Source organism: Sander lucioperca, chromosome 18, assembly GCF_008315115.2.
Source record: "Sander lucioperca isolate FBNREF2018 chromosome 18, SLUC_FBN_1.2, whole genome shotgun sequence".
Classification (NCBI taxonomy): domain Eukaryota; kingdom Metazoa; phylum Chordata; class Actinopteri; order Perciformes; family Percidae; genus Sander; species Sander lucioperca.
Genome location: NC_050190.1, coordinates 26,877,140 through 26,902,619, shown reverse-complemented (window position 1 = coordinate 26,902,619; position 25,480 = coordinate 26,877,140). Strand labels below are relative to the sequence as shown.

Here is a 25,480-nt window from a genome sequence, read left to right as displayed (position 1 = left end):
CAAGGAAATGAAGCGACACGATTCCACAATACGCCACAATCAATTACAGCCCATAATAACCCAACAAAGAAGGGAAGCCAAGGCGGTGAAATGAAGATGAAATGACACGATTCCATAACCAAAAGTTAACCATTTCTTCGCCATATTGGGTTACACTGTTACCACGGTTATCCATTTAAAATCCACCAAATATTAAACTCAATCCCATCTTTAAACTCTCCCATTAGCTCCACGTACATGACGCATTAACTGGTTTCCTTCCTTGGCCCATAAAGATCCAGTTGTTGTCCATCTTACTGTTAAACATGCAGTTACATCCCAGCAGTGTAGTCTGTGATAGCAGCATGCAGTATACCCACTAAAGAAAGCTCCAGGATTTCCATACACCCACTTAAAAATGCCCAATGACACGCAACAACATACTTTCCATTATATTTTTGATATATTTTGAATTCTCATCTGTTAATTTCTTCTCCACGTAGGCTTAATAAAAGGTATTTCCACTGCAAATTGGTGCATTAAAGTGTATCCGAATGCAAGTTGCTGACACTCAAAACTTCCCTGGGGGAGGACACCCAGGGAAGCCCCCACTATGATTGCCACCCCCCCTTACCCCAAAGGCAGATTTTGGCCTCTATATATATATATATATATATATATATATAGTACAGTATACCCGCTACATTAGACTACACCACTGCATCCCAGTCTGTCTTTCTGTAACCTAACAGTAATGGCGTCTGTTCCTCTGCGTCCATGCGGGTTTTTAATACTCCGATAAATAGTCCAATAGGTAGAGATTTAAAAAACTACAAAACAGAAGACACGTCCCGCTGTTTCACAGCTCTTCTCCCGCAGATAACCGGTAGATCCTCCCGGTTTGTCGGTCGCCTTGCTTAGAGGGAGAAAGAGAAAAAGGCACCGTGGCGAGTTTGGTTTTGAACCAGGTGGCCTGCAGCAAGATGGCGTCGGAGGCTGCGCAGTAAGGAGAAGACGTTGGCGGTGACGTTTCAGTGCAAAAAGGACACCGCATGTTTCCCCCCCTTCAGTTAGAAACAGCTCCACGATGCCAAGGGGGTTTGTTACGACGGAAAACAGACGATAACGCTCCGGATTAATGTTACACCGTCGAAATACTTGATGTTTTCGACCACGCAGAAGGTAAATCCGTGTGCCGGGATTAGAGCACATGGCCGCAGTGGGTCCGTACACACCGACCGTTAGGGTGGATTGGTAACTCGGCAGCCATTACTGGGCTCAGCATCGGGCCTGCTGCTGCTAGCTAGCCATAGTCTCTGTTGGGACCATTTATTCTATCTAATGCATCCAAAGATAGACAGACGAAACTGATTTAGAAAGGGTTGTTATAGCCTAAATGTTACAAGAACAGGTTTCAGCTTCACTTAGCTGTAGCTAAATTTAAATGTAGCAGGTAATATGGCTGTAATAGTTAGTTGTAATGACCGTAACAGTGAACAGATGCTGCTTTCTTAGTGCATGTTTATTTTACACTTACAGCCAACTGGAACACAAGTAATGTGCATACATATCACATACATTGACACTGTACCCTTGCGCACATCTCATTAACATTGAGTGTATCAGTGCGCGGCACTATCTACATTGGCAATGCATAGATTTAGTTTAAAGGGGCGCTATGCAGTTTTGGCAATTTCTTCTGTTTTCTGGCTTTTTGCTGGCAGGTTTCTCTCTACATGGATTTCTCGGCAACGTCATCACTGCTTGCGCACAAAACCGGGAGGCAGAAAGAAGACGTGTTTGGTGTAGCTAGTAGCAGCATAGTGTAAAGTCTAAATGCCAAGGAGTTGTTGCGTGGTTAATTGTACAAACAGAGCCAGTGCTGGGTGCCTGATGTTTAACATACCTAGGGGGAAGCATGCTTTTGCCAAAAACCGGCGGAGGTTATGGCGTCAAGCCATAAGAAGGGCAGATTGGGGTCATATGTAAGAGTCAGGCTCCCATTGGATCAGTCAGAGAAGCTGCAGCTTGTTCAGTTGTTCAGCTAAGTGATATCTACTAGGGGTGGAACGGTACACTGAAGTCACGGTTTGGTTCATACCTCGGTTCAGACATCACGGTTCGGTTCGGTACAATGGAGGGAAAAGCATAACAAAAATGCAGAAGGCAATTTTTTTTATTGTGTATGTCTCAGGCTGTACTACCTAGTGTCATACAGTCTGTCCCCTGAGCTAGCTACAACAGCCTGAAGCGTATAAAGTAAGATGTAAACAATAAGTAGGCTACCCCACATCATTTCTAGCCTCCATCTGGAACTTGTAAACAAAATAAGACAATCAGCTAGTAGTGTGATATGGGAGACAAGTGCTGCTCTCAGATGTGAATGCACAGAGCAGGGGTGTTAAAGAGCAGCTTCGGTTACACAGAGCAGTTGGCGAATTGTGGTGTTAGCTTCACACGCTAACAGCGGAGCTAGCAGCAAACAGTGAAGCTAACGGCGGAGCTAACGATGGAGTTAAAAGCTAACGGCGGAGCTAACAGCTAACGGCGGAGCTAAAAGCGGAGCTAACAGCGAAGCAAATGGGCCTTGAAGCCATTTGTGGTCGAGGCAAGAAGGGATACAGCTACAGTACATCTGTGTTTGGTTGTATACGGAAGGGACTAGTTTGCTTCGGTGGACTCACTGGACCGACCATAGACAGTAGGCTATATGAGAAGGGACCGACTCAACATGATGTAGGCGGAGCTTGGGAGCTTCAGATCTAAGGCGGGGCTACAGATTAGGTGTCCCTAAGAAACGCGTATGTAACAGTAGTTCCACATTACATTAATTAATTTGCACGCGAGTTTTATTTATTTTTATATCGTGTATTCTCCGTGTAAATTCATGTACAGAACCGAGACGCCCGTACCGTTTCAGTTCAATACCAATACATGTACTGTTCCACCCCTAATATCTACCTGTCAGGGCTGGAGTACTCGAGTCCGGACTTGAGACAAGTTTAGACTGCTAGCTAAAGCTATGCCAATGTTTTGCTAATGTTAGCGCAACAGCGTTAGCATAGCCTGCTAGGTAAATATTAGGACTGCCTTTGGAGTTTCTTATATCTGCGTCCACGTTGTCAACATAAGACTTGTAGCGTTAGTGCTCCTTTTGTACCATAATGTTATTGAATAAAATATTAAGCTTCGCTCCTACGAGATGGGTGGGTTTTTATTACGTTACACACAAAGCTAACTGGCTATAGTTAGCCTATATGCTAGCGGACATTAGCTAACGTTGCCGAGACAGTGGCAGTAGCGTTTCGGCGAGCTAACCACGACAGTGTTGTCGCCCTCTCGCCCACAATCAACCTCTGCTGCTAAAACCAGTCAACCTGCAGTGATGTTTGAAATGGAGACACACATATCGTACCTTTTCCCCGAAATCCTGGCCATTATTTTACCAACCATAGAGGTACACTCAGGGGTAATCCTGCTGCTAACATTGGCTAAACAACTAAAACGATAATTATAGCCATACATATATATCACAGTAACACTGCAAAATTAAAGACCAACTAAAATCACGTTTTATTTATATACAAACAATAAGGAAAGCTTCAATACTTGAGGTTGTTGCAGTAGCGGACCAGTTTATCAATCTGCCTCCGGTATGCGCACGCACCGTGTAATGTTTGGAAACAGGAAACCCGTGTATAGAGCCCCCCTACAGCTTCAGAATAGATATTTGGCAGCTCCTATGTTTCCTCGTGTCTGACTCCTCTCTCGGTCAGTCTGCCGTTTCCTCTTCCTCTGTTCTTCCGACAATGCTTTCCTAGCTTTCTGCTTCTGTTTTGCTGCCTCAGCCATGACGATAGTGTGAAAAACTCCATCGCTACCTTGTTCTTATAGCTAGCCGGTTCCTGAATGGGCGTATGTGTGCAGTGCCGTGAAGCAATTAGTTACATGGCGAGACCTGATATCACGCCATACTTCCTGACGCTGAAGTTGCGAAGGTGGTTTTTCAGCTCACAGGCGCTAGAGGGGAGCGAGACGACCACCATTCAACTCAAAAAAAGTCCTATAACCATTCCAATGACTCTGAAGATGTTCAGTTAAGGTCAATTAAGCTAAAAAAAACGGCATAGTTCCCCTTTTTAAAGTGTGTGTGTGTGTTCATGGAGACAGGAACATGTTACCCAGTGCGGCTCATTGATGTGTTTTTAAAGGGCAGGTTCATTGATTTTAGATCCTCCTGTAGCTTTACAGTAGTTTTCTTTATGTCTTCAATCAAGATATTCATATTTTGGTCTAAGTATGTATGTTTTAGTGTCAACAGGCTGTTTTTCCCAAGCCCTGCTAAAAGGTTTTCGCCATGTGACCTGATGACATTGCTTCCTATTACCAGTCCTTCCAGAAAAACGTGATTATGTGATCTCATAATTCAATGCATAATCAGCCAAAGTCTGCATATTTATGCGTGGCCGCATTTTTCAAATACGCCGCACTTTCACCGCTTAAATTGCAGATTTCCGCGCAAAATACGCAGGACTTTCATGATTTCATAATCCCCGCATTTTCGTTGCAAAAAAGTCCCATATATCTTAGCAGAAAGTTGAAAAATGTTGTGTTTACTTAACACAAGAGCAGCCATTTTCCCCTGTTGCCATGGGAACGTTATGAAGTGATGTAATTACGCGACGTGAACATCATCGAAAAGCTGCAAACCCCGCGATGAAGCCACGATGAAACCGCAGTTTTTGCAAGTTCCTGCAATTTCATCACATAAAATTGCATAAATATCCCGCATATTCCATCGCATTTTTTAAGAAAACGTGACGCATAATCAAGGACTTTAACCTAAAACAGTCACAAAAAAACTCCACATTTTTCTGGAAGGACTGTATAACTTCATTCATACTCGGTGTATTACCATAGATGGCGGTCAGCACGCGGCAAGTTTGGAGAAGCAGACAGGAGGCGATATTTCCTTTTCCCATGACCCGTCCTACTCTTCCCCTGATTAGCTTACCATGGTATTCTTACCCTAACCAATCTCACTCCTCATGCCTCAACCTAACCAATCCAACCAACAACGGCAGCAAGTACTAGCTAATCACATTACCACCCTGAAAGCTAAGCAGAAGCCACGTCAGTATGGATCCTAAAGTCACTCAACACTAACTAACTAACTAACTAGATAGATGGATAGATGGATAGATGGATAGATCGATCTTAATTGTCATTGTATGCAGTACAACAAAATTCTGTTGGAGCCATCCTCTCCAAATAGCAGCATAAAGTAAAAAGATAAAAATATATATACATACACATACACCAGCACATTCTCACCCAAGCACATCACACACTTACACATTCATTCCATGTTCTCAATAAATAGCTAGAAAACAGTAAACACGGCACTTATTTCACTGAGGGGGCAATGTATGTTTGGATGTGTGGATGATTTCTCTAATATGTTCATAGCTCTGTGGAAGAAGCTGTTCCCGAGTCTGTTATAACTGACCAATGGTGGTAGCGGTAGAGCAACATGTCCTGTGTTCTGTGAGGTAAAATTACAAAGTCAAAGGAGTTTGGTGGCTTTTGAAGAGAGCAATATGTACTGCTATGGACAGCTAAATGTAGTTAAGACCTAAAAAGATCTATATTAGTTTAAGTGTACGCTATATATTTTCAGCGCTGTCCCGTGCTGTCAGACAGCCCTTTATGACGGGGAACTGAAGCCGTTATCTCTGCTCTGCTCAAAGCCACCAGACTCCTTTTGTCATTTTAGCTTGTTGGTTTTCAGCTTCCTCAATCGGTTAGACTGTGTCTGATCCAAACTAACATGGCGTCCACAGCAGTACATTGCTTAGCTTCTGTGCCGTTACCTCCAAACTTAGCACAGCTAAAGGTGACCCGGCTGTTACTAGCGTTCACATTATTTATAAGCCTATTAATTAGCGGTGTAACCTCCGTCACTACTTTCTGCTGAAGCTGAGTGGGCGTTTCCTTTTGAAAAAACAGGAAAAGAACACAGATGAAGTCGACCTTGAATAGTTTTTGGACAACAATGGATCTGTCTATGCCACAGAGGAAGAAAATATATCAGGCTTTAATACTCGCACAATGAGGGGGGAGCGAGAGGGGGAAACGCCAGAGCAGGGGGAATGAGAGGTGGAAACGCCAGAGCAGGGGGAATGAGAGGGGGAAACGCCAGAGCAGGGGGAATGAGAGGGGGAAACGCCAGAGCAGGGGGAATGAGAGGGGGAAACGCCAGAGCAGGGGGAACACCAGAGCAGGGGGAATGAGAGGGGGAAACGCCAGAGCAGGGGGAACCCAGAGCAGGGGGAATGAGAGGGGGAAACGCCAGAGCAGGGGGAATGAGAGGGGGAAACACCAGAGCAGGGGGAATGAGAGGGGGAAACGCCAGAGCAGGGGGAACACCAGAGCAGGGGGAATGAGAGGGGGAAACGCCAGAGCAGGGGGAACACCAGAGCAGGGGGAATGAGAGGGGGAAACGCCAGAGCAGGGGGAATGAGAGGGGGGAACACCAGAGCAGGGGGAATGAGAGGGGGAACACCAGAGCAGGGGGAATGAGAGGGGGAACACCAGAGCAGGGGGAATGAGAGGGGGAAACGCCAGAGCAGGGGGAATGAGAGGGGGAACACCAGAGCAGGGGGAATGAGAGGGGGAAACGTAGCAGAAGATATTCCTTTTTAAACCAAAACGTAGTAATGTAAATGTAGCCTGAGTACAAAGCCCCTGGTATTTTGTTATTTAACCCTCATGTTATCCTCTGGGTCAAATTTGACCCATTTTCAAAGTTTTTTATGTCTAAAATATGGGTTTCTTTGAACCAAATTGCCCAAAACAAGTGTTTCCCACAGATTAGAAAGCAATTTGTCTTATTTTCGTAACAATCGAGTACCAAAAACTAAGGAGGACACGCTGTTGGATGCTGTCCTCTCCTACTTCAATGCCTAACGAAATCTCTCTCTCTCCCTGAGCCTGTCTTTCACTGGTTGAGTGAACTTATGTACATAAGTAATTCCACTGGTGGGACTGTTGAGCTCCGTTTCAGACTGATACCTCCGGTTCAGGTTAGAGTTGGGCGGTATCCATATTTTGATAGCGTCAAACCTCCTCCCTAGTTTCCGCGGTATACGGTATTACCGTGACTAATTAAAAGTGATGACGTAAGGCTCAGACGGCGTCACCAAACTGTTGGCTTCACCGTTCAGAAACTGAATACCAAACACTAATACTGAAACCATAACAACAACTTACCAAAACTACTTTCTCCTCCACACTGTCACCTGATGACAACCACACATAATTACATACATTATATTTAATATTTAATCCTTGTCTCCTATATAAGTGCATTGCATTTTTTTTTAAATGACTGTATTGAAACTGATACTGATTTTTAGCGGTATACCGTATTACCGCCCAACCCTGTCAGGCTGGTCCTCATCCTCAACACGGGTCTTTTTCAGTCACGGAAAATACTTTTCAATACTCATCTGGATTGAAGCAGCAAACATTCAGTGTAAGAGTAAAAAATGACATAACATTATTTATAATAAGTTTATTTGATTCACAGCTGCTACATATAGTGCTTTGACCTCGACAACCCAACTGCATTTTACCACAAACTTGCGACTAGTTAACTTACTAAAGCAGGCGCAATCGCTGGTTTGCTAAGAGTCGGGTCGGTGATTGTGAATGTGTGAGTGTGTAAAGGTGTTGACGAGATAGTTACCAACCTTTAGTGAACTTGTGAATTTCGCCAGCCGTCTTCTCTCTTTTATGGAGACAGACGCTGTGGGCTCGATGGTGTTTTAAGCCTCCAACGTCGCCTTACAGGCAGCTAACCCTCACCTTAACACTAACATAACTTCTTTGACATAACCATTGCTGCGCTACCTGAAAGGCGACGTTGGGGGCTAACCGTGGATTTCCACAGGATGCAGAACGTCTGCGGACCGGCTCCGCTGCAGAACGGCTGCGTGCTCCACCGTCCGTCAATACCCACCAGGTCTGGATTTGTTGTGGCACAGCTGCGGCCAGCCGACCACGAGATCTCGCGAATTCATGTATGTTCTCGCGATATAACAGGATGTAGTTTCTATAAACAGAACCACAAAACCACCAGCAGTTAGTTTCATCCAGAGGAGTAGAGGGTTAAACTACTCTGAGCTGTGTTTTCAAGGTGTAGTGCAGGGAGATATGATCCGCCGTGAGCACGCTGGATTTTATTTTGAAAGGTAACCGGATTTTTATTTTGTTTCTGTGCTGGACTTCCTGTCCCCACTATCTGCCGTGTGCTGAGTTGCTGCGGAGCTCTCCGGCGTCCGGCAACAATAGAAGCTCTGGTATCTGCTCCGGAGGGCTGGGACCGCCGGAGCTGGGACGGAGTCGGGACGCAGACGTTCTGCAGTCAGTGGAAATACACACACTGACTTTAATGGAAACCTAATGACTCCGGAGACGTTCCGGAGACGTTATGCATCCAGTGGAAATTGCCGGTAAAAACACCAAACACCGCACAGTGGGAGTAGCTGTGTGTGTGTGTGTGTGTGTGTGTGTGTGTGAGAGAGACAGAAGTGACAGAGACAGACAGAGAAGAACAGTTAAAGGAAATGCAGAAGAACGTGTTTTAAATAACGTTTAAAAAAAAAAAAAAGAGCGCAATGTGCGGCGGCCGGTGCTGATAGTGCGCGCACCGCCGCACATTAGAGAGCTGACACACCAGCCGATAATCATCCGTCTGACCGTCTGGCGAGGTCGGTGACTCGAGTCTGGTCGGTGTGTTCGTGCCGTCGTCCGTTGGAGGAGCCGTCGGCCTTCATTTTGGCCGACCTGACATGTTCAGTCAGAGACAGGACAGTCAGAGACAGGACAGTCGGGGACAGGACAGTCAGAGACAGGACAGTCGGAGACAGGACAGTCGGAGACAGGGCAGTCGGAGACAGGACAGTCGGGGATATGACAGTCGGGGACAGGACAGTCAGAGACAGGACAGTCAGAGATGACCTTTGTTGATCTGAAATGAAGACAGATTCAGCAGCTGCACGGCCTATTTCTCTCTTCAAATGTTTTCAGAAACACGTTTCGGTGAACTATTTTAGTCCAATATGAGATCGTATTCTGAACGAGACGCCATGACAGTCTGGCTGTGAATTTCTGGAGAAACCAGACCCACGTGACACGTTCGTCCAATCAGCTGCCGGGTTTCATTTTCTGGTAAATAATCAGACTGTTAATGGAAACAATACAGAGCAGCGCCGCCTGCTGCTATGGAGACGTATTACGTTTTGCGTTTTTTTTTTTTTTTTATAAAGAATTTTTTTGGCCATTTTCGGCCTTTATTTTTGACAGGACAGATGAAGACTAGAGAGGGGGAAAGAGGGGGAATGACATGCAGCAAAGGGCCGCAGGTTGGAGTCAAACCCATGGCCGCTGCGTCGAGGAGTAAACCTCTATATATGGGCGCCTGCTATACCAACTGAGCTATCTGGGCGCCCACGTTTCGCGTTTTTTGATAGTCCTTTTGACCGGCTGTATGCTGGGATCAGGACTAGTTGGATGTGATCTGATGGTTATGTTTAGGGTTAAGGTTAGCTGCCTGGAAGGCGACGTTGGGATGAGGGGGTTCAGCCAGGTTTCGGTGATAATCATCACGCAGCAGTTCCGTGTGTAGTTGTTCGTTACTATACTGAGGTCCAGCTCATCCATTTTGTGTGCGATGGATGTGGCGATGGTGAGTAGGAGGCTCGGCAGTGGAGGTCTGTGATGTAACGTCCTTAGCCGGGCTAGCAGGCCTGACCGGCATCCTCGCTTCTGCTTTCTCTCAACAACAACAATCCACGGAGCGCCCGGTGGTCTGGCTCTGTCCTGTGGGATGTAATGAGCTGCCTGGAAGGCTCTCGTAACGGCTGTGTTGTATGTTGTTGTCATCGTCATCACCGCAAAAAACCCCATTGGCGTGCAGCAGCAGAGTTTCCTTCTGTTTATAGCTTGATCCTGATAAAACGGCACGTTGAATTTCAGCCTTCATGCACGTTTGGTAGCCTAAAACAGAGCGGCTTATACCGGTAGAGAGAGCAACAAGTTAGCAGACTGCCGAGTGACCGAGTCGGCCTCTCAGCTCTCTGTCAGCTGCTAGACGGCCTGCAACATGTTGTAAGGGTTAAGCCCATGTTTTTTCGGGGGTAACTCCATTCACTTTACCGGCGGTATTGACAACAGATAAAGCCACCATGTCTTGAGAAGCTCTAATTTGTTGTTTTCTTGTTCACTTTTAACTAGAGCTGGGCAATATATGGATATTATATTGATATCGTGATATGAGACTAGATATCGTCTTAGATTTTGGAAATCTTAATATCATAATATGGCATAAGTGTGTTTTCCTGGTTTTAAAGGCTGCATTACAGTAGAGTGATGTCATTTTCTGAACTTACCAGACTGTTGTATCTCTTCTATTATATTTACCTTTATCCACTTAGTCATTATATCTACATTACTGAAGATTATTTATCTTAAATCTCATTGTTGAAGCACCAATTGTCAACCCTATAATATCGGCACATTATCGACATCGAGGTATTAGGACAAGAATATCATTATATCTGATTTTCTCCATATCGCCCAGCCCTACTTTTAACTCTCTTTACCACATCTTTACTATCTTTTTCCTCTCTCTTTTCCGTTACCGCTCACTCTCTCTTGCTTTTCAACCGGGGTAGAAAAAATGACATACCGCCCCAGCCCTAGTGTTGTATCGTAGTCCTATATTGATTAGTTCAGTGTGGCTGTACTTGTTAGTAAGACTTCGACATGGGAGCGTTACAAAAAACATAAATATACACCGACAGTGTTTGTTGCCGATGGTTCCCAACCAGAGGTACCCCAGGGGGTACGTAGAAAGATTGCAGAGCAGCTCAACTAATTTGAAAAAATATATACAATCATCTGTAACACCTGAACACAAGATGTTGCAACGGCGTTGATAAACACGCTAAAAAAAGCGAGTATGCGTCTTGATAACACGCCAAAAATGGCATACGAATTGGCGTGTCAAACATTTCATGAGATCAGTCTGAACATGGCTATGACCTCCTGTAGCTCTCTGTTGGAGAAATATAAAACCGGTTACACACTGGATGCGTCGCGTGTCAGCCGCGTGGCGTGTCCGTTTTTATTTCGGCTCCCATGGTAACAGGTCAGAGGTTACACACTGCCTGCGTGAGCCGCGCCTGAGACGCGTGTCTGATAGAAATAGAACCGACGCCTATTTTTCACGCGAGACGCGAGCGTGTTGGAAGCGTTTCCAGGCAACATAGAATAGGAAAATATGTTTATATATCATTTAGACACGAATGCATATTAATAAATGACATCTTGATGTTTGAAAGTCTCGAGGTTTTGACATCAATGTAGATATAAATGTAATAAAAAAATTCAGAGAAAAGATTTTCTAATATTGTACCTGTCATACAGAACGAAATATTCTGTAACATATTTTGCAGTCAGTACTGCCGACGTTGTCTTACTTTAATCAGATCAGTAGCTATATATTTATGTTTAACAACTCTCTCTCCATACGTGGAACACGCTGATATATAAAGGGAAGGATAGGCTACAATAACAACGTAGTGTGTGTTCTGAGTGACGGTCCAACATCAGAGAGGCTCTATAGGCTCTTTACAGCTAGAGTTGTTATAAACAGACAGACCACTTACCCATTTGTCAGAGTTTGAATGTGTCGGCGCTACGTCCCGAGATCAGCCCTCCCTGTACCTAGCAGCAGCAGCGCCGCGTCAGACACGCTTCTGGTGTGTAGGACACAGAAAAATCCACGCAGCCGCCACGCTTCTGAGACGCAACAGAAACGCCACGCTCACGCGACGCATCCAGTGTGTAACCGGCCTAAAGGCTATCTTAATCAGAAAAAGATCAGATACAAATTGTGTGCAACAATGTCAAATTAATGAAGTTTATCATTTCTGTTTTTCAGGATGCCTTCTTGAACCATCTACAGATGTATAAAAAGCGGGTTCCTCCTGCTCTTTAGATGTCTGGGACCCGTTCATGGCCTCTAAGAAGAAGAAGCAGAAAGGAATGGTTTTCCATCAGGAAGGGGCAGCCAGCCCGGCAGTGGCCCCAGCCGCCGACCATCCACCTGCACGCTTCGCTGTTCCCAAACCGGGGAAGGCAAGCGAAGGCGGGATGGAGCAAAGCACCCGCATAACCAATAAAGAGGCAGATATGATTGGTACACCCAAAATGTACCCATCAAAAGAACCCATCAGGACTTCTGACGGTCTTCCTACAGTGAAAGACCATCAGTCGGACAATCTGTCGCCTGATAGCATCCGCAATGGCATCAAAGTGACTCTGGACAACAACAGCATGTGGAACGAGTTCTTCCGATGCAAAACGGAGATGATTATGACTCAACAAGGCAGCAGGATGTTCCCCTCCTGCCGCTTTCGAATCTCTGGCTTGCAGCCATCGAGGAAGTACTCTTTGATCATAGACGTTCAGCCGTTGGACAGCAGTCGTTACAAGTGGACCGGCAAGAACTGGCAAGTTGCTGGAAAGGCAGAGTGTCATGTTAAGAGTCAACCGTTCGCTCATCCAGATTCCCCATCAGTGGGTCAACACTGGATGCAGAATCCAGTGTCCTTTTACAAACTGAAGCTCACAAACAACATTTCAGATCAAGAGGGGAACACCATCCTGCAGCCGATGCACCGCTACTTGCCGCGACTGCACGTGGTCCAAACTGACAAAGCTGCTAAAGACATAAAGCTAAATGGTCCTAGCGTTGTCACATTCACTTTCCCTCAGACTGAGTTTATGGCAGTAACTGCTTACCAGAACTCACGGTTTTCTCAGCTTAAAGTCGACTACAACCCGTTTGCGAAAGGACTGAAGGAGGAGGGCGCCAGTTCGTTGGGCCTTCTAAAGCTGAAATTGAACTCTGGCAAAGACTCACACAAAGACGGAGGCACAACAAGCAACGAGCAACATCCCGTGAAAAAGAGCTTGAAGTCTTTACTCGCCAACCATAAACCTAAAAGCTCAAAACCAGTGGATGCAAAGCCTTCGGGGTCAGGTGACCTCCAGAAAAAACCCACTGCCAAAGAAGATCAGTCAGCTGCCAGTGTCACTGGGGAAAGTTCGCGGTAAGGGTTCCACTTTGACAGTGAAGATGGCATGCTCTTCAAATTCTTTGTACCAAATGTTAAATTTGCAAGAGAGTATAAGAATGAAGACCAGCTTTTAAATAGGGGTGCATAATATATTGACTCAATATCGTTATCGCGGGATGCAACGCTACCAAGCTGCGGCCGAGAGACGTGCGTCGCTGCAACATGTAGTAACATTTTCGAGAGGTGCGCGTCAGGCTACGGTGTAGTGTCCGGCGTAGACGCAGAGGGGTCTGTGGGGGTCTGCGCCGTTGATTTTACGCACGACTATAAAATGGCCTTTAGTTGTGTTTTGATTTAGAGCTTGAAACGCTGTAATGGTCATGTTTCATTGGTCAGTTACTGTGCCACGTACACTCGTTAGTGCACGTCAGCGCACGGGGCCACTACGTGACAAACCCTATGGAGCGTACCACGTGACAACCCTATGGAACGTACCACGTGACTAACCCTATGGAGCGTACCACGTGTGTGAGTGAAGAAATAGAGACAACAAAACGGAACGAATCAGAGAAGCGAAAGAAAAGTTGTGTCCTGTTCTCTTTATTTATATATTTTATAATATTACAACCCTACTTTTAAATGTCATTGGCCACATTTGGGAATCCATTCAAGTATTGTTTCATGGCTATGCACCTTTTAACCTAATGATATTTTGTTAGCTACCCCACCACATCTCTAGTGCTTGCTTTACTCTGCACCAAATGTGGCTACATACTGTATATCTTAGACCTTTTTTACTCAGGCAACGCCCAGATTCTTTGCTGTCACATAGGGCTGTATTAGTGTCCCATGGTTTTCTTTGTATATCCTTTCTAGAGGGTGACACGGGAATCAATTGAAGAAAAAAAAAATCCTGTCCTGCTAAATCCCGAGAGAAAGACTCCCGAAACCCGTCCCGCTCCCGTTTGGTTCCCTATGTTGTCTAAAGTTTTCAGACTCTGTTGCCCCCTGTAGCATGTTTGATCAATCGCGGTCAAATCAGTGAGGTTGCCTCGGAAATTTAGGTTACACTATACATACATTACCTACAGGTCTAGGTAACATGTATTGCCTACAGGTCTAGGTAACATGCATTACCTACAGGTCTAGGTAACATGCATTACCTACAGGTCTAGGTAACATACATTACCTGCAGGCCTAGGTAACATACATTACCTGCAGGTCTAGGTAACATACATTACCTACAGGTCTAGGTAACATGTATTGCCTACAGGTCTAGGTAACATGCATTACCTGCAGGTCTAGGTAACATGCATTACCTGCAGGTCTAGGTAACATGTATTGCCTACAGGTCTAGGTAACATGTATTGCCTACAGGTCTAGGTAACATGCATTACCTACAGGTCTAGGTAACATGTATTACCTACAGGTCTAGGTAACATGCATTACCTACAGGTCTAGGTAACATGCATTACCTACAGGTCTAGGTAACATGCATTACCTGCAGGTCTAGGTAACATGCATTACCTACAGGTCTAGGTAACATGCATTACCTACAGGTCTAGGTAACATACATTACCTACAGGTCTAGGTAACATACATTACCTACAGGTCTAGGTAACATGCATTACCTGCAGGTCTAGGTAACATGTATTACCTACAGGTCTAGGTAACATGCATTACCTGCAGGTCTAGGTAACATGCATTACCTGCAGGTCTAGGTAACATGCATTACCTACAGGTCTAGGTAACATGTATTACCTACAGGTCTAGGTAACATGCATTACCTGCAGGTCTAGGTAACATGCATTACCTACAGGTCTAGGTAACATGTATTACCTACAGGTCTAGGTAACATGTATTACCTACAGGTCTAGGTAACATGCATTACCTGCATGTCTAGGTAACATGCATTACCTGCAGGTCTAGGTAACATGTATTACCTACAGGTCTAGGTAACATGCATTACCTACAGGTCTAGGTAACATGTATTACCTGCAGGTCTAGGTAACATGCATTACCTGCAGGTCTAGGTAACATGCATTACCTGCAGGCCTAGGTAACATGCATTACCTACAGGTCTAGGTAACATGTATTACCTACAGGTCTAGGTAACATGCATTACCTGCAGGTCTAGGTAACATACATTACCTACAGGTCTAGGTAACATGCATTACCTGCAGGTCTAGGTAACATGCATTACCTGCAGGTCTAGGTAACATACATTACCTACAGGTCTAGGTAACATGCATTACCTACAGGTCTAGGTAACATGCATTACCTACAGGTCTAGGTAACATGTATTACTTACAGGTCTAGGTAACATGCATTACCTACAGGTCTAGGTAACATGTATTACTTACAGGTCTAGGTAACATGTATTACCTGCAGGCCTAGGTAACATGCATTACCTACAGGTCTAGGTAACATGTATTACCTACAGGTCTAGGTAACATGCATTACCTGCAGGTCTAGGTAACATACATTACCTGTAGGCCTAGGTAACATGCATCACCTGTAGGCCTAGGCCATTTCATTACGTAACTCCTAACGGAGATCTTCCCACACTCAACACACACATTTATAGATTTAGGGTAGGTTAGAAGAATCACTGCCTTCTGCATACTAAGTAGCCTAGGAATGCCTCGCAATCTTTGGGCGCACTCACCGCATTGCAGCGTCATTTTATAATTTAATCTCCGGCTCCGTCCCGCTCCCGTTGATTTCTATGCTCTATACCGTCCCTATCACGTTACCAACAGTGAGATTGACTCCCGTACTGCGGGACATCCTGTTCACACGTACAGCCTGCAGCTTGTAGGAGTGTTTAGTGTTGAGTATGCTATTTACATACCCAACTCTGATTAAAGTTGCCACCATACTGGAGCACAAGAAAGTAGTTAATTTCCCAGACAGTGCCCTTTTTTCACGTCGTTTTCAAGTCCCGGTAGGTTGGAAGTTTTATCATAATGAATGGGGAAAGTGATAGTTGAGTTACAACTCAGCTGCTAACACTGATTTTCTGTTTCCCAAGGCATTACAAACAACCGTAATGGATGTCTCAGGACATTTGCATTTGGCGCAAAATGAACCGAGGGGTTAATAACATATGTTTACCGAGGCGACTGTTCTCTGGGACATGTTTATATACTAATCTAATGTGTCTCTAGCTTTAAAAAAAGCTAACGCTAACCGCTGATTAGCTGTTAACGCTAGCCTTCGGGGCAGATGGTGAATCTCTATTACACAACTAACAAGGCTCATAATATCATCACACTAAACGGTAGCATAATGAGGGTCCCTACATGTAAACCGAAGCATTGAGAACTTTGTAAGTGTACAGACTTTAAAAAGATAGATTATAAAGACAGTAGCGTTACACTTACAAAGTTCTCAATGCTTTGGTTAACATTTAGGGACCCTCATTATGCTTCCGTGGAAGTGTGGTGATATTTGGAGCCTTGTTAGTGGTGTAGAAATAGCGATTTACCATCTGCCCAGACGACTAGTGTTAGCAGCTAACCACCGGTTTGCGGTAGCTTGTTGAGACACATTAGATTAGCATATAAACATGTCCCAGAGAACAGTCGACTCAGTACACATGTTATTAACATATGGTCCTTTTTGCACCAGAATTGTCCTTTAATGTCCTTATGTGTGAACGGGGGTAGGAGCTAAGTTGTGACACCAAACAGATGCATAAAGCTTTGCTGTAATTGTGGCGTTCCCTGTGAGTTTACCAGAAAGCATGTTATAGTTCTACAGTATATCATGACATAAATGACGCTCAGTAATACCAATGACACTAATGTGATGTTTTTATCGTTTGATTTCCTTCAGCAGCAATCCACGTCCAGCTCAGAAGTTATTTTCTGAACTGATTCGGGAGGCTCACGTTTCACTGCATAGGTGCAACCTGGAGCAGTTGGGCATCAATAGCAACACCTCTCACAGAACTGAGCGGACCAACACTAAAACCACAGCTTTGAAAAGCAAAGATGTTCCCAAAAGGGACAGCATATCTGGCAAAACACAAAGCGAAACATCATCTGCAAAGAAAGCGGACACTGTTGTAACAAAGAGGACAGTTAAGAAGGACAAGGACCTTTCCAATTCATTGAACTGCAAAGACAATGTTAGGACAGATTGTTCTGAGGTCAGTAATGTTGTTGCTGCTCCAGCTGTGGCCCAGAACTCCTCTGTGGACTCAGACCACAAAAGTAACCCCGAAGCTCCATCAGAGGTGAAAGTAAAGCAGCGTAAACGGCTGGCGCCTCTGCCTCTGCCAGCCCTGGCTCTTTTCTTGAAGCAGCATTCGACGAAATCTAAAATGGCCAAGAGCAAGCAGGACTCTCCTCCCCCCAAAGCTGCTGCTTGTCCACCTTCTGATCCGTGTCCACCTTCTGATCCCACCAGCAAAGCAACTACTTCCTCAAAGGACCTCACTGAAGACCTCCCAAACCAGGCCTCCGGACGTACTGATGCACCTCTTCATCCAGATAAAACCGTTTTGAATGTTACTGGACACGCGGTTGTAACTGCCCATAAGCCTTCTAGTCCTTCATGTCCAGATGCTGTTGTCTCTACAGACCCAAAGACACTAAGATCTGAAGATTTCGTGGCTTCTGTTTCTGAAAACACAGGCCCAGAGGCAGCTGTACCACGTGATACACAAGTGTTACCCAAGTCAGATCCGCCGTTTTGTACACAAAGTACATGCATATCCAACATTTCCTCAACTCTTGCTACCTCTTCTGTATCTCCCACATTGTCACCGCCACTCGACACAGTGTTACTTGCCCCAAACTCGCCACAAACGCCAACCATCACCGAGTCATCCACACTACCTTCAGACTCGTCAACAATGAAGTCTGATTCTTCGCTACCTGACCCTGAGTGTTCTTCGTTTGGCTTTGAGCCTTTGTCACCTGCGAGCTCTCCAGAACCGTTACCTTCCCTGCCCATCTCGTTGGCTTTCGAACTTGACGCCAATACTTCTGAAACCACTCCAAAAGCAGTATGTCCCGAAGAGTTACAGCACAGTGAAGACTCTTCTGCATCGGTGTTCAAATGGCATACAGTGTTACCTCCACCTGAGCCGTACATAGACACTTCGTTCACAACATTTCAGTCCACGCCACAGACTCTTCCTTTACCGTCTGTTACGTCACCTTTGTTGCCTTCCCAGACTCCCTCCCATCCTGAACCACAGAGTCTTGACACCTCCACACCCATTCCTCCTTCTGATCCTGCTCCATCATTTCAAGAAAACGAACAGTCGCTGCCCTTCCCTGCAGAACTGTCCCCCCTCGCGCTTCAGTTGCCGCTGTCTCCAACCTTTTCGTCATTAGGCGGAGACGGATTGTCACCTACGCCTTCACTCGCCGACCTCGTGCAGTTTTTCTCCATCGATGACAACCTTGGGATGGAGGTGGAGTTTGCAAGCGCAGAGCCATTGCCTGTTCCCTTCCAGCCTCCGACTACAGTAGAAACAAATGCTCATGAGCCTTCTCAGCAGGTGCAACCAATCCCAGCCAACAAACCCTGCAAACGCAAGAAGAAGTCCCGGCAGCGAAAGCTTGCTAAAATGGATATTAATCCAGAGATGGATGCCTCCCTCTACACTAAAATGCAGCCTAACCTGGAGGAAGTGGAGGAGCAGTTATTTGTCTCATTCACATCGAAGGTAAAACTAAATAAAATCTGGTTTTTAGGGGTGGGTATCACCAAAGGCCCCACTTACAATGTTAGATATAATGTTAAACTTTGCCAAAGTTTCAACTAGGGATGCACTGAATCCAGATTTTTGGTGTTCTCCTGAATCCTGAATCCCCTGGTTGAGATTCTGCTGAATCCTCGTCCCATCCTCAGTCCATGAACTCAGTAAACTCATTAATGAAGTAAACAGTGACTGTCCTTCCTTTGCTGTACCTGAAGTTGCTGCATTCTGGCTGCTGTCTGTAGATTCCTTCATCACAACTCGTATTCTTCCAGATGTTTGATACCAGATGTTGTAACAGTGGTGATGTTGTGTATAGTTTAGGGTCCTCGCCACCACCAGACTAATCAGCATTGTAAATTGAACATGTAGCTGGACTTGAATGGTCTTCTTTTGACTGAAAGTACTGCCAAACTACACTTTTTCTGCTCACCAGTTCCATTTTCACTTTCTCACAGCCTACTGCATTGAACGCTCCACCTACGTAAACACCTTCCCGTAATCAACGGACCAGCGTAGCGTGCGTAGTGCAAGCGTAGGGTTCGGTTCGCTGGGAAAAAATCCTGAATTTGGTGCATCCCTGGTTTCATATAATGAGGTAAACATGTTTAAAAGAAATCTCTGTGAGCCAAAACCTCAGATTTCCCACCGTTCTGAACGCTCCAGTTTCAACAATTCTTTCTAGCGCTACATTCTGGGCCCCGTGAAAGCCATCCCCTCTGGGCCCCTCCCCGCATCTACAGCTATTCATTCTAGCATCTTTTTGGACCCTCCTCACATGAGGGCCCTGGGTAGTCCCATTCCCCTCCCAGTCCGATACCCCTGACTCTCGGCTCTGTATCACGTCATACCAATCCAGTTTTCCATATAATGGTCATCTGCAAAATGAGGGCGCACTGCTGCAGTGTTTACGTTACATACCCTGCCACATGTAGCTACATGCTAACGCCAGGAAAGCTGTAATCTTGGCGGCAGATGTTAATTTTCCCTCCAATTTCGGGTCACATTCCTTCTGGAACATTTCTGATTGTGTAGTTATTGGTTTACAAACCTTAATTGGTGATTTTTCACAGTATAAAGTCCTGCTGTGGGACATTAAAGCCTGTAAACATGCTCTAGAAACTCTAATCTCTTAATATATAATCTCTTAAAGGACAATTCTGGCGCAAAATGAACCTAGGGGTTAATAACATGTACCGCAGTGTTTCCTTGAGGATTTCTTTTAGCAGGGGGGGGCAGGTCCCATGAAACAGACCTGACACTTCACTGCAACACAGATTAATATATGTATTCACCTCTATTCACACACAATGAGGCATATTTTCTGCTGTGATTGAACTGTATTTTTTGAGTTACTATATAGGCCAACTTTGATCTTGACATACAGGCTAAACATTCTGCAGCAAATCACAGTAAACCCAGTATTAATTATATGATCTTAGTGCAGTGGAACTACTCAGCATGTAAATAATGCACCTAAAATACAAACGTGGGCGTTCAGCAATCGCTATTATATCGAATCAACAACCACGTGCAATTTGGACCGCAGGTGAAGAACACAAACAAGGAAAATCACCAGTTAACTTCATTTAAATTAGCAAGACCTATAGACTGATACAGGACCTATAGACTGATACAGGACCTATAGACTGATACAGGACCTATAGACTGATACAGGACCTATAGACTGATACTGGACCTATAGACTGATACAGGACCTATAGACTGATACAGGACCTATAGACTGATACAGGACCTATACAGGACCTATAGACTGGTACAGGACCTATAGACTGATACTGGACCTATAGACTGATACAGGACCTATAGACTGATAAAGGACCTCTAGACTGATACAGGACCTATAGACTGATACTGGACCTATGGACTGATACAGGACCTCTAGACTGATACAGGACCTCTAGACTGATACAGGACCTATAGACTGATACAGGACCTATAGACTGATAAAGGACCTATAGACTGATACTGGACCTATGGACTGATACAGGACCTATAGACTGATACAGGACCTATAGACTGATACTGGACCTATGGACTAATACAGGACCTATAGACTGATACAGGACCTATAGACTGATACTGGACCTATGGACTGATACAGGACCTATAGACTGATACAGGACCTATAGACTGATACTGGACCTATGGACTAATACAGGACCTATAGACTGATACAGGACCTATAGACTGATACAGGACCTATAGACTGATACAGGACCTATAGACTGATACAGGACCAGACTTAAATGAACTGACATCAGTTATACCACTTACAGTTCTCAAGGACGTACACACACCATCTCAACTGGCTAGTTATCCTCGTGTGTCCGCGCTATTCTCCGACATGCACGCTAACAATGCAGCCCTATTTCTGATACCGTGGGGGGCAGAAATGTTGCCGGGGTGGGGGGGGGCGGCCACGGTCAAATCAACATAGAGGAAACGCTGTACCGAGTCGACAGTTCTCTGGGACATGTTTTCATGCTAATCTAATGTGTCTCTAGCTTGAAACAAGCTACTGCAAACCGCTGATTAGCTGCTAACGCTAGCTTTCGGGGTCACGGATAAATCTCTGTTACTACACCACTAACAAGGCTCAAAATAGTACCACACTTCCACGGTAGCATAATGAGGGTTTAAGGAGGACTGTTTTCTCAAGATCGCAATTGCCTGTATACGTGAATGCTACTGTCTTTATAAACTATCTTTGTAATAAACTGTCTGTAGGGACCCTATAAGCTAATAACCAGTTTGCAGTAGCTTGTTTGAAGCTAGAGACACATTAGATTAGCATGAAAACATGTCCCAGAGAACGGCCGACTCGGTACACATAGGTTATTAACCCCTAGGTCCGTTTTGCGCCGGAATTGTCCTTTAATGTGATTTTCCTGCTATGATGTTGGTCAAATGTTTGCTGTTATAAAATAACAATGCGAGCACAACACTAGCAAAGCGTAAAGGTCCCATGGCATGGAATTTTCACTTTGAGTTTTTTTTAACATTAATATGAGTTCCCCCAGCCTGCCTATGGTCCCCCAGTGGCTAGAAATGGTGATAGGTGTAAACTGAGCCCTGGGTATCCTGCTCTGCCTTTGAGAAAATGAAAGCTCAGATGGACCAATCAGGAATCTTCCCTTTATGACGTCATAAGGGGAAAGGTTACCTCCCCTTTCTCTGCTTTGCCCGCCCAGAGAATTTGGACCACCCATGAGAGAGAGAGAGACATCATGGCTTTCAAACGAGCAAAGTGGCATTTGGTTGGTTGGTTGGTTAGGGGACCACTAAGGTCTATATAAAGAGACTTCAGATACAGTATTAGAGGACCACTAAGGTCTATATAAAGAGACTTCAGATACAGTATTAGAGGACCACTAAGGTCTATATAAAGAGACTTCAGATACAGTATTAGGGGACCACTAAGGTCTATATAAAGAGACTTCAGATACAGTATTAGGGGACCACTAAGGTCTATATAAAGAGACTTCAGATACAGTATTAGGGGACCACTAAGGTCTATATAAAGAGACTTCAGATACAGTATTAGGGGACCACTAAGGTCTATATAAAGAGACTTCAGATACAGTATTAGAGGACCACTAAGGTCTATATAAAAGCATCCAAAGAGCAGCATGTTATGGGACCTTTAAGACTAGTAGTCATGTTGATATTTGTGTCTAACTCAAACTAACTTACATGCAGAAAATTAAAAGCCAAACATATTTCAGGAGGCCCTCAAACTTCACATCGTAGACTCTTCTGATGTCACCCAGCAGCCCGAGACGACACCTGAAAGTCACCTGCACCAAACAGCCGCCGCACCTGAAAACGGTAACGACACAGAAATGATAATGCTATCACAGTCCTGCTGTGTATGACTGTATTTATGGGCTCAAAATCAGTGTTGTTAACTCTCCTGTTGTCCTCGGGTCAAATTTGACCCATTTTCAAAAAGTTTCTGTATGAGAAATTTGGGTTTCCCCAAAAAAAAATTCTTTCATTGGATTTGGGTGTTTTAGTCAATTTTATAGCGTTTGAAGAAAATATAACTGATAAAAGAACTTTGATCAAAAGTGACTTTTTTGACATTTTTTGTTACATTTTTCAACGTTTGTCAACTTTTTCCTGAGTTTTTGTGTTTTTTTTCCCCTCAGATTTTTAAAGCTTTTGTTTTTACGTTTGTCACTTTTTTTGAAATTTTTGACACAAATGTCAAAAAAATGTGACAAAAATGTCGAAAAAAGTAACACAAAACAAAAGTTTAAAGAATTTTGGAAAAAAACTTCAAAAGGCTCAGAAAAAGTTGACAATGTGTTTTTGTTCAGAACTTTAATATATTTTGATGTTCTCTTGTGACAATTAAACAAACAACTAGAGCCCTGCGCGGGACTGTTTTCTTCATCTCGCTCCCGGCGAATTTCTGACCATTACCGCCCGCACCCGCAACGTGTGTGTGTTACACTCCTGCCCGCACCCGCAAAACTCAGAGAATTTATGCCTGCACAATAATAGAGATGCATTGATGTTATGTCTTCTCCCGTCCCGCATGAGATAACACGTCATTTTATAGGTTAATAGGGAGAAGATGAAGGTAAAGAAGGCAGGTGCTTGCTGCTGTTAGACAGGGAGGAAGGAGCAGAAGGAGAGGGAGAGAGGAGAGGGAGAGAGGGGGAGGAAGGAGCCGAGGATGAGGGAGAGAGGGGGAGGAAGGAGCCGAGGATGAGGGAGAGAGGGGGAGGAAGGAGCCGAGGATGAGGGAGAGGAGGGGGAGAGAGGGGGAGGAAGGAGCCGAGGATGAGGGAGAGAGGAGAGGGAGAGAGGGGGAGGAAGGAGCCGAGGATGAGGGAGAGAGGAGAGGGAGAGAGGGGGAGGAAGGAGCCGAGGATGAGGGAGAGAGGGGGAGGAAGGAGCCGAGGATGAGGGAGAGGAGAGGGAGAGAGGGGGAGGAAGGAGCCGAGGATGAGGGAGAGAGGAGAGGGAGAGAGGGGGAGGAAGGAGCCGAGGATGAGGGAGAGAGGGGGAGGAAGGAGCCGAGGATGAGGGAGAGAGGGGGAGGAAGGAGCCGAGGATGAGGGAGAGAGGGGGAGGAAGGAGCCGAGGATGAGGGAGAGGAGAGGGAGAGAGGGGGAGGAAGGAGCCGAGGATGAGGGAGAGAGGGGGAGGAAGGAGCCGAGGATGAGGAGAGGGAGAGAGGGGGAGGAAGGAGCCGTGGATGAGGGAGAGAGGAGAGGGAGAGAGGGGGAGGAAGGAGCCGAGGATGAGGGAGAGAGGAGAGGGAGAGAGGGGGAGGAAGGAGCCGTGGATGAGGGAGAGAGGAGAGGGAGAGAGGGGGAGGAAGGAGCCGAGGATGAGGGAGAGAGGGGGAGGAAGGAGCCGAGGATGAGGGAGAGAGGGGGAGGAAGGAGCCGAGGATGAGGGAGAGAGGGGGAGGAAGGAGCCGAGGATGAGGAGAGGGAGAGAGGGGGAGGAAGGAGCCGAGGATGAGGGAGAGAGGAGAGGGAGAGAGGGGGAGGAAGGAGCCGAGGATGAGGGAGAGAGGAGAGGGAGAGAGGGGGAGGAAGGAGCCGTGGATGAGGGAGAGAGGAGAGGGAGAGAGGGGGAGGAAGGAGCCGAGGATGAGGGAGAGAGGGGGAGGAAGGAGCCGAGGATGAGGGAGAGGAGAGGGAGAGAGGGGGAGGAAGGAGCCGTGGATGAGGGAGAGAGGAGAGGGAGAGAGGGGGAGGAAGGAGCCGAGGATGAGGGAGAGAGGGGGAGGAAGGAGCCGAGGATGAGGGAGAGAGGAGAGGGAGAGAGGGGGAGGAAGGAGCCGAGGATGAGGGTGGACGGAGCCTTGGCTCGGAGCTCCCCCGTCCTGGGAGGCTCAGACACGCTGGTGTCTGCTCATAGATGGCCTATACAGTATATACTCAGTCAGTATATATGTATATATACTCAGTCAGTATATATGTATATATACTCAGTCAGTATATATGTATATCTATGGTTTCTGCTGGCGTGGGGGGGTTCCAGGCTACATCCCGATCCCACAGTGTTTTTTTAGCCGCCCGCTCCCGCCCGCAGCAAAGTTAAAACCACCCGCTCCCGTGAGATTTGCGTTGGGTCCCAGCGGGACCCAATCCCAATGCAGCCCTCTACAAACAAGTTTATTTTTAAATTGCATTATCATATTATTTTAGTGAGGACTCAAAAATAACTACAAATAACTAATGTTAGGGAAATCTGTTTATGTTTTGTTACGCGTTTCTGGATTTAATATATATATATATATATATATATAATATATATATATATATATATATATAATATATATATAATATATATATATAATATATATATAATATTGGCCGATATATCGGAATATCTGATTTTTAAATCACCAAATATTTGTATCGATATCGGCCTTAAAAATCCTTTATCGGTCGGGCTCCAATATGTACAGTATAGACCATTTGTTTATTGAAAAGTGGATGTTATGAGGTCATCTATCTTCAGTAGAGACGGCCGAGGGTTTGGAGGAGAAGATCGCTGCCTTTGAGAAGATTCTCCTGAGAGACTTGAAGCTCATGAGGCACCGACAGGTGATCCATCCTGTGCTGCAAGAAGGTATGTC

General features: G+C 45.4%; 1 protein-coding gene across 1 annotated transcript in view; it reads left to right on the top strand.

Moving 5' to 3' along the window:
• Positions 1-665: 665 nt before the first annotated feature.
• mgaa (MAX dimerization protein MGA a) overlaps positions 666-25,480 on the top strand; it is a 57,074-nt gene continuing 32,259 nt past the window's right edge. Inside the window, exons 1-5 of the mRNA XM_035994394.1 lie at positions 666-1,161; positions 11,990-13,163; positions 16,971-18,816; positions 22,599-22,701; positions 25,363-25,473. Of these exons, the coding sequence (XP_035850287.1) occupies positions 12,064-13,163; positions 16,971-18,816; positions 22,599-22,701; positions 25,363-25,473 (3,160 nt within the window). The 5' untranslated portion in view covers positions 666-1,161; positions 11,990-12,063. The remainder of the gene's footprint in view (positions 1,162-11,989; positions 13,164-16,970; positions 18,817-22,598; positions 22,702-25,362; positions 25,474-25,480) is intronic.